Source organism: Staurois parvus, unplaced genomic scaffold (assembly GCF_062004578.1).
Source record: "Staurois parvus isolate SC_StPar_1 unplaced genomic scaffold, SC_StPar_1.0 ptg000019l, whole genome shotgun sequence".
In the NCBI taxonomy this organism is placed as follows: domain Eukaryota; kingdom Metazoa; phylum Chordata; class Amphibia; order Anura; family Ranidae; genus Staurois; species Staurois parvus.
The window spans coordinates 4,474,887-4,489,767 of record NW_028317815.1 but is presented as its reverse complement, the minus strand read 5'-3'; the positions used below and the strand labels follow the sequence as shown (position 1 = coordinate 4,489,767).

Sequence of the window (14,881 nt, the reverse complement as noted above, 5' to 3'; positions counted from 1 at the left end):
TGACAATGCTGCTCATTATGCAGTGAAACTGCACAGCAGTGTTTTCATCTGTGGACAGGGTAGTCTTAGCAGGAAATGTAGCTTTAAATGCACTTTAGCCCAACTCCAACTAACATTTTTGAAGGAGAGAAAGTTTTTTTTTTTCCTTTTGGATAAAAAGTTTAAGCTATATCACCCTACACTTATAAGTACCTTTTTACTCTATGTTTTTTTTTCCAAATCTATAATATAACATATCTTTGGACAGTAATGAAACAATGTTACAGGTTTACTCCGAAAAAGTGAAAAATGAATGTCTTAATGCTAGCGACATCAAGGTGGCAGCACTGTGGGCACACAGGAGATCGGTGGGGAAAGAAGCACACATACTGGAATCGATCCCCCTGTGTGTCTCTCCTGGCAGGGAGGTAGAGGATAAGAAGCTGGCTTTCAGCTGCTACAGGGAGAGCCACACGGGAAGTTCGATTGCAATAAGTGACCCCCTCACCACCACCACACTGATCACCCTTTTTATCCATGATCTGATTTTCCATGCTGAACTGATGGGGCCTGAGCCCCATACAGGAGGACTGGCTGTACCCCCTTATCGACAGCACAATATATATGTGTGTGTGTGTATATATTTATTTTATGACACCCCCCCCCCCCCCACCTTAATCTGTTGAAGTATGGACTCCAGTAGACTTCTGAAGATATTCTGTAATAGCTGGCTCCAGGCAGTCGGTGGATTATTTAAGTCCTGGATTGTTTTTCTAGCATGTCCAATAGATGCTCGATTGGATTGAGATCTGGAGAATTCTGAGGCCAAGTCAACACCTCAGACTTGTTGTGTTCCTAAAACCATTCTTGAATTCACCAGATCAAACCACCTTCCAATTGCTGAGTTCTGATGCTCACATGCCCATTGTAGGTGCTTTTGGCCAGCATGGATATCCTGACTGGTCTGTGGAAATTCCCCCTAAAATAGCCTTCTATTTTGGGCACTTTGGTCTTTCACCTAGTAAATACCAGCAATCCTAATTGGACAGTGCGCAGAGAAAGAAGATGAATGCCATTCATACCCATCCAGAGGCATCCTGTGAAGACACTGTGGTGCAAATGGCCTCAGCCGTCACTCCGGCCACACTCTGTGATGCGTTTCACCCTGCCCATAGGGGGCTTGATCACAGAGGATGATAGATCAGACAGCTCTGCTATAAATAGCATCTTCGGCCGTGAAAAAGGGTAAGTGTGTGCAGGTGGAAAGAAACATGATTGAAGAGGAAAAAAGGGAAATAATAAGAAAAAGAAAAACTAAATGAAGAGATAAAAAAGCATAAAATATGTAAACGGAACTAAGGGAAAAAACACTAACGATGTGTATAAGAAATTTAGTTAAAAAGTGACAAAAAATGGAAATGAAAAAGATGACAAAAAGACTGTAGAAATAAGGTGAAAAATATGAAAGTATATAAGAAAAGAAGTGTGTGTGTGTGCGCGCGCGCACACATAACTAGGAAAAAGTGAACAGAGAAACAAAAATGACAAGATTAAAAATTGGTTGAATGAAAAACCACATTAGGTAAAAAGGGAGAAAAAGAGAAAAATTAAAATATGTATGTAAATGATTATGTTAAAATGTAAACTTTTTGTTTAAAGTAATAAAACCTGATGAAAGAAAAAAACATTTTTTTCCTTTCTTTTTTCATCAGGTTAATCATTTACATACATACATATTTTTTTCTCTTTTTTTTTTTTTTTCTTTCTTTTTCCCTAATGTGGTTTTTCATTGTCATTTTTTTTGTTTTTTAATTTTTGTTTTTATTTTTACATTGTCTTCGTTATGTTCATATATATATATATATATATATATATATATATATATAAAATTTCTTATATGCTTTCATATTTTTCACCTCATTATTACATTCTTTTTGTCATCTTTTGTTCCATTTTTTACTTTATTTTCCATTTATTTGTAACTTTTTTATTATTTCTTATACACCTTATTATTTTTTCCCTTGGTTTCGGTGATATATTTTATGCATTTTTTCGTGTCTTCATTTAGTTTTTCTTTTTCTTAATATTTATCTTTTTTCCTCTTCCGAGCTGTCTGTTCTACCATCCTCTGTGATCAAGCCCCCTATGGGCGGGGCAAAATGCCTCAGAGGGCATGGCCTGAGTGAGGGCTTAGGCCATTTGCACCAGTGTCTTCACAGGACTCCTCGGGACGAGTATGAGCGGCATCCATCTTCTTTCTCTGCACACTGCCTAGTTTCTGGGATAACTTGGGATGCGTCTCCCCTCTCCCTTGCCGATTGGGTGATCATGTCCTGTCCAGCCTCAAGTGGCGTCATATGCTTGAACATGGCAATCCTATTATTATTATACAGGATTTATATAGTACCAACAGTTTGCTCAGCGCTTTACAATATAACGGGAGACAATACAGCAACAATACAGGTTAATACAAGAGGGATAGGAGGGCCCTGCTCCTTGGAGCTATCCTAATTGGCTTTCACAGATCATAGCTCTGGGAAATATTGTATATGCTAAATATATATATTACTTGATGAGTCAATTGTCTGCATTAATGTATTACACTTATTAGGTTACTCAAATATCTGTGTATTGCTTGCTTTTAAGAAGCAAATGTTCCAATTGGCAAGTGTGCATCGCATAAAAAATCTAAAGTATAACACAAATTTAAAATGCACTGCAATAGTATATCAAGAAACCATGTGTTTTTGTCTTTTGTAACCTCTGCAGAATGATGAGCAGCACAAGGCACTAACTCGAGAGAAGAATTCTGTGTCAATGAGTGACATGGTGACTGTTGCTACTCAGACTACAAAGCAAGGTTGGTGCTCAGTCACAAACAGGCTTGCAGGCTTGTCAGTTAAAAAACAGATGAAACTTAATGCCCTGCTTAACGTGGTCCTGTTGCTGTACAAAAAAATTCAACTCGTATATCGCTTAGTGGGAACATGGATACCCACTAGCAATTTTAGAAGCACGATTCACACGTTTCCGTGTGTCACAAATAGGGCAGCCCGTTCACTTTAATGTGCTGCCATATGTGCGTTTGTTGAGCCAAAGAAGATCAGAGACAAAATTTTGCCCCTGAGCCAGGCGTTATTTTACACAAGCGTTTTGCTGTGACAGCCGAGGCAAAATCGCACCACATTTGGGGTAGCAATTTAGGATGAATGGCACCCAAACATGTTTTGCCACGATGTGGAATTGCCCAAATGTGTACGGAACCAGAACACAACACACCTTTCCTGCTGCCTGTGCCCCCAAACGCCTGTCTGATGCTTACAAATCTTCTATTAAAGGCTGCAGTTGAACTAACATTTCCGGGAATCTCAATATTCATGGTCTCTCCCAGCTCTCAGTGGTCCCTCCTGCTGACCTCCACGTCACTACTGTAGCCTGTAATGAGCAGAGGTCAGAGAGAAACCAGCAGGAACCGGGAAGGGTTGGGTTCAGTGTGGACTTCAGAAGATTTCTCAGCATCAGATAGGCATTAGACAGCGCTGACAGCAGAAAAAGAATGTTCCTTTTGTAGGGATGGCTAAGTTGGTATTTTTGAGTAGTGACACAGTCACTTTAAGAGCAGATACTTCAAGGTTCCCACTGTTACATTTACCAGCTTGCAGATTATTATTATTATACAGGATTTATATAGCGCCAAAAGTTTGCTCAGCGCTTTAGATGACTTCCCTTTGTTACTGGGGCCTTTTTTCCTCTTCTTTCTGGGTGAAGCCCTGACAAATAGACAACCCCAAATCTAACGAGCACTTCTGCAGCCTTTAGGCTAGAAGGGCAAGAAGTCACGGAGAAATAAACTTCCCAAAAGAAAGTTACATAGAGGAGGTTTTCCTGACCTTAAAACTTTAATGCGGTTAACAGTCCCTTTTACGTGAATGTTTTATGCATGCAGAATGTGTAAAGCAAATCCGTATGTAGACAGACTAAATCAGGTGCTTGCAAAGCATTACACTACTTCTAAATGAAATGCATGTAAATCGTGATATGACTATCAGGGATTTTTCAATTACTGTCTTTCAAACAAGTAAAAAGCAAGAAAAAAATTGTGATATAACCCAGAAATATTTGCTCCAAGAGTGGATGTGTAACAACTAGCAAACATAGAGCTGGCTATTTTGAGAGTGTGCTGGGACCAGCAGGGGGGGCATGCCCAAGCCCAGTTATTACAGGTGTTCCATATTTTGTGAAGACGCCGTTGCAATGATGTTTGTAAATCAATTTTGCAGGTTTAAAAAATGCATTTTTTTTTCAGGAGCCTGTAAAGCATTGCACCAGTGGTCAGCAGATCGCTGCTGCCATGCAGATCTCCTGCAGACCTGTCATATATCTGTTTGCCTATACATCCCATACCAGCGAGCTAATACACTCTGACAGGAAGACTCAGTGAACTACTACAGCGCTCCACAGGGACTTGTAGTTTTCTCATTCACAGAACATACGGCCGTGTTTCTAAAAAAATTTTGACAGCAGGGGGAGAATTCCCCACTAGCTGTCATAGTGGAGGAGCGGGGGCAATTCCTTTCATAACATGTTACACCCTTAATGTGGGTGTAATATGTTATGAAAGGTGAACTTATCCTTTAAATAGAAAAAAAATGGAGGAAGAAAGGATTTTCGTCAAACTAGCAATGAAATCCTTAGCTGAATGGCTGAAATGTGCAAATAAAACAAAATATTTTATGTGCTCATGTTTTTATATGGACTACTTGTTTATTTAAATGTCATAGAACACATAAGCATTCAGTGATGATTAACACAATGTCATGTAAATGTAATGTTTTTATTTTTGCACACTCAAACAATCATATGTATGACCCATGGGATAAAAGCAGAACATTCTCATTAATCGTGTTGATGTGGCGGAGTGTGCATTACAGTAAAGATGAGAATTGTTGTAGGGCCTCATGCACACTGGACGTTTTAAATTAATCCTCTGAACACCATTTACTTTGCAGCTTAAAAATACTCAGTGTTTAGTCGTGTCAAGCTTTGCAGCATTTAAAGATTCCATTGGTCAGAATATTAATTCTCTCCATTGGAATGAATGAAGGCTCAAGCACTAAATGCATCTAGATGCATTGCGCACATCAAGCATTTTTCAAGGCACGTGGACACATAGAGGTGCACTTCCAGACAGAAAAAAAAACAAACGTCTGTAAAACTAGTGTGTTTTTTTTTTTTTTAAGCCCTGTGTTCATGACCCCTACAGTAGCTAGCAATACTTATTTCTGTGAAAATATTCTGTTTGGAGAACTTCAGGGATAGTGCCAGTGCATTGCAAATTAACTAGATTTTTACAGGTAAAACAACTGAAAAGAGATGGACCAACAAAAAAAAAAAATGGGAGCATTTGTCACCAAGTTGTATGGCCTCCTTCTGTTTAGTGATATGATTGTTCTAGTCTGTAAATGGCTTGTTTTTGCTGGTATTTGTACAGGTAAGAAATCCCCTGCAAAGATAATTAATCAGTTCTTTAATCCGGAACTGAATGATCACCAGAGGCTTGCAGTAAAGAGGATACTGAGTGGAGAGTGCCGCCCTACTCCATACATTCTGTTTGGACCTCCAGGAACAGGAAAAACTGTCACAGTTATTGAAGCTATTTTGCAGGTGATTTTTGTGTTGTGACCTCGTGCGATAATCTGTGGAAACTTGGGCGCTTTTTTTCCAGTGATTTTTTAAAAATTATTTTATAAATGAATAATATATAATGAATATTGTGAGTGTTTTTGTTATTTCAGTTAAATTACAGGTTAGGAAAAATGTGTAATTTATAGTAAAAGGTTGAAACTTTCCAGCTTAATGTCTTCTTCCTGAAAAATAATTTTATACCGTTTTATCATTTTCCTTCAAAGACCAGATCAATTTTGAGCCTGTTTTTAGGAAAATGTCAGCAATCTGTTAAGTATAAAATCTGTACGTGGATGTAATCCCAGTTACTAAAATATCATACGATCCTTAAAGTGGTTGTAAAGGCTGAATGTTTTTTTTTATCTTGTATTCTATGCATGAAGGTAAAAAAAACCTTCAGTGTGCAGCCCCCGTCCAATACTTACCCAAGCCTGATCCCAGTTCAGCAATGTGCATGAGAGCATGGTATTATTGGTTCAGACACAGTGGGTGGGGGGGCAAGCTGCTCTCTGTGTGTCCAATGGACATGCAGAGGTGGCTCCAGAGCAAGCATGCACAAGTGCCTCAGAGCAAAGAGCTTGCTCTGGGAGCACTCAGCAGGGGTGAGGGGCCAGGAGCACTGGCGATGTAGCTGAGAAGAGGAGGATTGGGACAACTGTGTGCAAAACCATTTGCACAGAGCAGGTAAGTATGGCATGTCTGTGGTTTTTTTTTTTCTTTCTTTTTTTCCCCTTTAAAAAGCCAAACCTTAGTATCAGCTTGATGGAATCTGAAAAGTCATTTTTAAGTCAGCAGCTTTTTTTTTTTTTTTTTTTTTTTAAATACCTGCTGACCCTGCAGTGCAGTATCCTTCATGGGCACTTTTGTTATACAGTGCCAGTTCTTCCCCATCTCCTAGCTACTCTGCTGTGAGATCACCCTGTCACACTCCTTTCCATTTGAGTCTATAAGCTGCCATTACATTTCACATTATGCAGTGATGTTACACAACCATCAGAAAACCAGTCCTGAGCAATGATGTGAGACCGTGAAAGGAGTGCATGCATGAAGACATGGAGTGGCTGCAGAGAGGCTGGAGGAGATGGAAAAAAAGTAAAATGTGGATTTTTATAATTAAAAGAAAATGGTTTGCTGTATTGTGCCCTGGAAAAATATAGGTGCAACTCAATAAATGAAAATATCACTAAAAAGTTAATTTATTTCAGTAATTCAATTCAAAAAGTGAAACTCGTGTATTATATAGATTCATTACACACAGAGTGATGTACACTATATTGCCAAAAGTACTGGGACACCCCTCCAAATCATTGGATTCAGGTGTTCCAATCACCTCAATGGCCACAAGTGTATAAAATCATGCACCTAGGCATGTAGACTGCTTCTACAAATATTTGTGAAAGAATGGGTCACTCTCAGGAGCTCAGTGAATTCAAGCATGGTACTGTGATAGGTTGTCACCTGTGCAATAAGTCCATCCGTGAAATTTCCTTGCTACTAAATACTCCACGGTCAACTGTTAGTGGTATTATAACAAAGTGGAAACAACTGAAAACAGTAACTCAGCCATGAGGTGTTAGGTCACTTAAAATGACAAGGCGGAGTCAGTGCAGTGCCGTGCGCAGAAGTCACCAACTCTCTGCAGAGTCAATAGCTAAAGACCTCCATGTGGCCTTCAGATTACTATAACAGTACATAGAGAGCTTCATGGTATGGGTTTCCATGGCCGAGCAGCTGCATCCAAGCCTTACATCACCAAGTGCAATGCAAAGCATTGAATGCAGTGGTGTAAAGCACACCACCACTGGACTCTAGAGCAGTGGAGACATGTTCTCTGGAGTGACAAATCACGCTTACCTGTCTCTCAATCCAATGGATGTGTCTGGGTTTAGCGGTTGCCAGGAGAATGGTACTTGCCTGACTGCATTGTGCCAAGTGTAAAGTTTGGTGGTGCGGGGATTATGGTGTGGGGTTGTTTTTCAGAGATTGGGCTTGGCCCCTTAGTTCCAGTGAAGGAAACTCTTAAGGCATCCGCATACCAAGGCAATGTGGACAATTCCATGTTCCCAGCTTTGTGGGAACAGTTTGGGGATGGCCCCTTCCTGTTCCAACATGATTGCACACCAGTGCACAAAGCAAGGTCCATAAAGACATGGATGAGCAAGTTTGGGGTGGAGGAACTTGACTGGCCTACACAGAGTCCTTACCTCAACCTGAAAGAACACCTTTGGGATGAATTAGAGCAGAGACTGCAAGTCAGGCCTTCTCATCTGGCATCAGTGACTGACCTCACAAATCCGCTTCTGGAAGAATGGTCAAACATTCCCATAGACACACTCCTAAACCTTGTGGACAGCCTTCCCAGAAGAGTTGAAGCTGTTATAGCGGCAAAGGGTGGGCCAACTCAATATTGAACCCTACAGACTACTGTTATGTCATTAAAGTTCATGTGTATATTGTCCAATTCTTTTGACAATATAGTGTTTTTCAAGCATTTCTTTCTTTTAATTTTGATGATTATTGCTTACAGCTAGTGAAACCCCAAAATTCAGTATCTCATAAATATAGAATATTGTGAAAAAGTTCAATAATGTAGACTCACGGTGTCACACTCTAATCAGCTAATTAACTCAAAACGCCTGTAGAGGTTTCCTGAGCCTTTAAATGGTGTCTCAGTCTGGTTCAGTATGTTACACAATCATGAGAAAGACTGGTGACTTGACAGTTGTCTAGAAGACATTCATTGACACCTTCCACAAGGAGGGAAAGTCACAAAAAGTAATTGCTAAAGAAGATGGCTATTCACAGAGTGCTGTATCCAAGCAAATTAATGGAAAGTTGAGTGGAAGGACAAAGTGTGGCAGAAAAAGGTGCACAAGCAACAGGGATAACTGCAGCCTTGGGAGGAATGTGAAGCAAAGGCCATTCCAGAATTTCGGGGAGATTCACAAGGAGTGGACTGCAGCTGGTGTCAGTGCTTCAAGAGCCACCACACACACATGTATCCAGGACATGGGCTGCAACTGTCGCATTTCTTGTGTCAAGCCACTACTGAACAAGAGACAACGTCAGAAGCGTCTTACCTGGTTACCAGTGGTCCAAACTCCTCTTTTCGCGTGAAAGTAGATTTTGCATTTCATTTGGAAATCAAGGTACCAGAATCTGGAGGAAGAATGAAGAGGCACAGAATCCAAGTTGCATGAGGTCCCGTGTGAAGTTTCCTGAATTAGTGATAATTTGGGGAGCCATGTCATCTGCTGGTGTTGGTTCATTTGTGTTTTTTCAAGTCCAAAGTCAGTGCAGCCCTCTATCAGGAAATTATAGAGCACTTCATGTTTCCCTCTGCTGACCAGCTTTATGGAGATGCTGATTTCATTTTCCAGCAGGACTTAGCACCTGCCCACACTGCCAAAAGTAACAATACCTGGTTTAATCACCATGGTATCACTGTGCTTGATTGGCCAGTAAACTCGCCTGATCTAAACCCCAAAGAGAATCTGTGGGGTATTGTCAAGAGGAAGATGAGACACCAGACCAAACAATGCAGACAAGCTGAAGGCCGCTTTCAAAGCAGCCTGGTCTTTATAACCCTTCAGCAGAGCCACAGACTGATTGCCTCCATACCACGCCACTTTGATGCAGTAATTCATGCAAAAGGAGCCCCGACCATGTATTGAGTGCATACTATACTGTACCTGGATATACTTTCCAATAAGCCAACATTTCTGTATTAAAATTATTTTTTATTGGTCATATGTAATAAAATTTTATGAGTTACTGAATTTTGGATTTCCACTAGCTGTAAGCCATAATCCTCAAAATTAAAATAAATAAATGCTTGAAATATATGCTTGTCTAATGAATCTATATAATATGAGTTTTACTTTAATTGAATTACTGAAATAAATTAGCTTTTTGATGATATTCTAATTTATTGAGATACACCTGTAGATGTCATCCAGTAAAGGTCAATTTATATCTATAGGGTCTGTTTATAAATGTTTTCACTTAAGATCCATACAGATTTTTTTCAGAATTCGCACAGTTATCCAAATAAAGCCAGTTAGAAAAATGTGTGTATCTTGGGTGAAAATTGTGTGAAAAATATAGTTGGACCCCCATATGTTGCAGTAATGTGTTGTGGTGTTATTCATTGTGAATGCCAACCCATAGTACTAACACTGCAGTGCACCACAACACATGCATGCAATGGCCTACGCCTGTGGGCCAGCACAGCAACACTGCAAGAGCAAGTCGGGAGGCTGAATATATGTTTGTGTATTGCTGAAAACCCTGTGTGGGAAACCCGTGTGTTCTGTGATCTACCTTTCAATTAAAATGGGCAAGGAAAGAGAATGAGTGGCTTGTGTCCTTTTAAGCCTAATGCCAGGAATCCTATGACTTTAGTTTGTTTGGACCAAGTTAGCCCAAACTAACAAATTCCTTTACGAATTAATGCAGCTGCTATCAGTGCTGTATAAACTATATGTAGCATTAGCTACATACAGTATACACTGCTGTGTTCTGGCAGAGGTACAGGGACTTCCCATTCCAGGAACAAAATAAAGTTGAGCGGAGCACTGCTCAGCTATTCATAGGAAGCCTTGTATTTTTATGTACAAATATACGACTTCTCTGGCTGAGGTGAAGATCGTGAGGCCATCCACCTGCCTTTTTGCATTCATTCATAAAAATACAAGGGTATTTATATCAATAGCTGAGCAGCACTCAGCCTAACTTAATTTTTTTCCAAGGATGAGAAGTCCTCATACGGCTTCCAGAACACAGTGCTACATACAGTTTATACAGTACTGACGGCCGCTTCATCGATTAGTAAAATAATTTGGGCCAGCTTGGTCCAAACAAACTGTTTAAAGTCATAGTAGTCGTTGAGTTAAGCCTTTTAACTGGCTTCAGAGACTTTGGAGGGCATTACTCAAGATCCTAATGGCTTATGCGTCTCGAGGGCTGTACCCTCTTTCTCTGAGCCAACAGCTCTGAGGAAGAGGGTACGGCCCTTGAGACACACAAGCCATTAGGATCTTGAGTGATACCCTCCCAAGCCTTTGGAGCAAGTGGAGTGGATGAACTGAATGCAACTATTTGATATGCTTTGGTAGTCTGGACGCCTGTGAGTAGATTAATTTACATTTTTTCTTTTCCCTAATAAATGGTTTTAGAGATGATGCACTAGGCTGGTGTTTTGTCAACTGTTTTGGGGACACCCCCCCAGTGCAGAGAGGGCAGCATGGCGCTGTGTGTTTACATCTCCCAATCTATAACAAATGTGCTATAATGGAATCAGACCACCACACTCATGCGCAAGATTTGTTATGTTTCATTTTTATACTGATGTAATACAGTTTTATAATGCTGACAAGGTATGCTGTATATATGTGCCCTACATCCTTTGAAGAGTCAACTATGACCATTTTTTTATACTTTGTAGATTTATTATGCTTTGCCCGATAGTCGTATATTGGTGTGTGCTCCATCTAACAGTGCTTCTGATCTTGTCTGCCTCCGTCTTCATGAAACTGGATGTTTGGAACCTGGAACTATGGTTAGGGTAAATGCTTCCAGCCGCCAAGAAGAGGTAATTTGGCTTACTGCCATACTTGTTGAAAATATTTGTCTTGATGGCATATCTAACTGAGATATGCCCATTCTCATGAACACTGGAAGCCAGTAGACTTTTTTTTTTCCAATGCTTTGTTAGATGTATTCAAAACGAAAAGATATTTACTCTCCACCTTGACAATAGAGCAATCATATGGTTGGACTGATCCTGTGCTCTGTGTCCCCATCTCGCCTAATTACCCTTAGGTATAAATTACCATCATTGGCTCTAATGCATTAAAGGTTTTGTGCATGAGTATGTTTTTTTCAACTGTTTGGACCTCCAGGAACAGAAGAACCTGTTCTATCGATTACAACATGACAGTAAAGCTATACCCATTATCTTTATTCAATGACTAGGCTGTTTTGATTTCCTTCTGATATGATGATAATTTTTTAGTCCCTTTTTGGCTTTGTCAGTATTCATTATGTGTGTGTTTAGCCATTGACTGCAATATATATTTTTCAGATTTTGGCATGGTAAGGGCCAATTCATAAGGCAGATGTTTAATTTGCTGTTATTTTAAATTACATTCAACATTTTTGGACTCTTGTTTGTATTCTGATGATAAACTACGTTAATGTTGCAAATGCTGCAGTTCTTCACCCCTGTTTATTTTTATCAGTGAGTACAAAACCTTTTTTTATATTTCTGTTCCCAGACTATACATGACTTGGTAAAGCCATACTGTGGATCAGGGGAAGATATTGAAAAGGCTTCTCGTTTTCGGATTATAATATCCACATGCAGTAGTTCTGGAATGTTTTATCAGATTGGTTTAAGGTTGGTTACATGTTGATCCTGTTTTGAAGGTTAAGAAATTTTGATCAATACTAATCTAAATGTTACTAAATTTGTTAAAATTTTTTTATTAAAGTCTACAATCTCTGTCTTATTGGGCGTCCCCCTATCACGTGATCCCGCCACAGCATTACTAAACACCATAGAGACCTGACGTCCTCACAATTTAAATTGCTTTTGTATGTGACTACAGCCTCCAAGCAGACCATTGCTAAAGCTTGCAAAAATCGCACTTTATGCATCCTTGAAACTAAACACAGAATTACCCATTTCATGATGCACAGTAAAATTGAAGCTACCCTGCTTGACTGTGTACCGAAACACCTTAAAATCTGGAAACCTTGAGTTGAACTTTACTTACCACCCAATTTTGACTATTCGCTATTGGAACCCTAGTTGCTTTCTGTGGTACTGTTAGGTTCACCCTTGGCCGATGGGGTAGAATGCAATGCCTGCCCGAGAGACTCCATTCCAACACTCTTCCTCCTTCCTTCTCGCTCCCTCCTTCGATTTTCTTTTCTCCCTCTTTGCTTTTTTTCTTCTGACTTCTCTTTTTTGTTGTAATTTCTACTAAAGACTTGTTAATCACTCCGAGAGGGCAGTTTTGGATATTTTAGGCGCATTACTCTCTCCATGTGCCATGAATATTGCGTAAATCACCTTGGTTATAATGAGCTCCAGGCATTAATCTTGTTTTGTTCTATCAATGGTTGCTTATACAACATAACATGTAAAATTTGTCTTATGGCAATACATGCGACTGTTTATTGTTCATATGCTTGGAGGTCCTTGAGTTGGCTTTAGTATTGAATGTCTTGCTTCGTAGAATATCTTATTGCTTAGGCTCTGTATTTCAAAGGCCTTTCCAACAGATGTCAAAATCTTTTTCAGTTAAGAGAGATTTTTTTTAAACTAAAATACAAGTTTCCATAGTCCTACAAGAGAAGTGTTGAATACCAACATATGATGAGAAAGACATGGACATGTCATGTCAAAAATAATGCAGGTATGTACCAGTAGAATTATGATCCTCAAAGAAAGTCCATAGAATATGTCACATGGAATAATAAATCTGTATAGTGATAAATTGTAATTAAATCCACTTTCATTAATATTATTAAATTAAATAAATTCAATTCAATTAAATGTGGGAAAATACATAAAGGTGAAACAGTATATATAAATGTGCGACAATATATATAAACAAATTGTCCAAAAAATGATTTATGTATTCAACGCGTTGTTTGGATCTGTGCTTCAATTTTGACATTCATATGCGCTCACCTCCATGTAAGCTTAATTAAAGGCAAGCAAAGCTTTGTATCCAATTGGATGATGGTTTTTACTCTATTCTGTGGCTGGATTCTTCAGGATGATATGGACTTTGGATATCTCCTGTGTTCTCCTGGGTAGATCACTGCTTGTGTGCTGGTATGATTGTTAGGATCTCTCCCTCCTTACACTGCATGATTTTTGCTCCATCCCTCTGATCCTCACCTCGTTTTGGCAGTAAATAAGAAAAGGTATATAGTGCCTTATAGTATTTAAAATGATTTATTTAGTGTCCCTTAAGTAGATGCACTCACATGATATACAATTATAACATGTTTTATTTGTATTAAAACCGCTGAATTCAAATGAAACAAGCCTCCTCTGTGTTTCTTCCACACACAGGCTTTACTCGCCATCTGAAGCTGGGTACGTGATAATGTCAAAGCCCCTCCCCTACGCGTTGCGCCACAGGGTTACGTGGCTTCATCAGGGGGATGTGATTGGACAATCACCTTGCCCATACTTCTTATATAGTTGTTCGGCGCCATTTTTTTGGCATACACGCGGCCGCGGCCATCTTTTTGGGTCCATACCTATTATGCTATCATTACGCACAGCTGTACTATCCAGACTGAAACAATGTTGCCAATGTAAATGATGTTTTTCTAAGTGTGTGTTAGATGTTACTTATTTTAAATCTAAGTATCCACTTTCTCATGTCTCTGTACCCATCGGCCATATATACTGCGTGCGGTTAACATCAGAGAGGCTGGCTGCACTTGTTTTAATCAATTAATTATTATTTATTACAATATAAATTAAAACACTTAAAATTAAACCCAACTACTGATTTAATTTATAAAAATTAAAATATAAAATAATTAAAACTAAAATAAAAATACATAAAAGTAAATAATACACAAATTTAAACAAAATATATAAACAAAAATGTCATTATGTTATCAATAACCTAAATATGGTCTTATCAGACTAATTATGATGTCCATCTATACCCATCTATTAAAAAATATATAAAACATTGCTAATGTTGCTATTGTATGGTTGGCGGATCATGGTACCTACTAATCCTTTATTATCATAATACACTCTCTTTACAGATTGATTACTTTATTATAATTAACTGATTATCTTGTGTATATTTACATCGATTTAACTTGTATATATCTACATCAATATGGTTAGAACTATAATGTTTATAATTCTATAATAGATATACACAATTAATTTATATATGTAAATAGCACTCATCATATATATTCAATTATTATTTACCTAAATAAATCACAGTATCTGTTACCTCTTATTTCTTCTTTAAATGTCTAAATAAATTTGCACCCAAAGGATTTTATTTGTTTATAACTCAATGATCGCTTATGAAACATGAGAGATCGAATTCTTTATTTAAGCCCCTAGGGGCTAAACCGCCCATTTCATTTATCCAATGGGACTCTTTTTTTTTTTTTTTTTTACGGATTTCCCTCACTAAATTATCTCCTCTCCAGTGTC

At 38.7% G+C, this 14,881-nt stretch overlaps 1 protein-coding gene across 1 annotated transcript in view; it reads left to right on the top strand.

The window, feature by feature from the left end:
• The window catches only part of MOV10L1 (Mov10 like RNA helicase 1), a 161,328-nt gene that overhangs the window by 120,139 nt on the left and 26,308 nt on the right, over positions 1–14,881 (top strand). The window contains exons 11-14 of the mRNA XM_089686613.1: positions 2,749–2,839; positions 5,471–5,643; positions 11,111–11,257; positions 11,943–12,064. Of these exons, the coding sequence (XP_089542739.1) occupies positions 2,749–2,839; positions 5,471–5,643; positions 11,111–11,257; positions 11,943–12,064 (533 nt within the window). The remainder of the gene's footprint in view (positions 1–2,748; positions 2,840–5,470; positions 5,644–11,110; positions 11,258–11,942; positions 12,065–14,881) is intronic.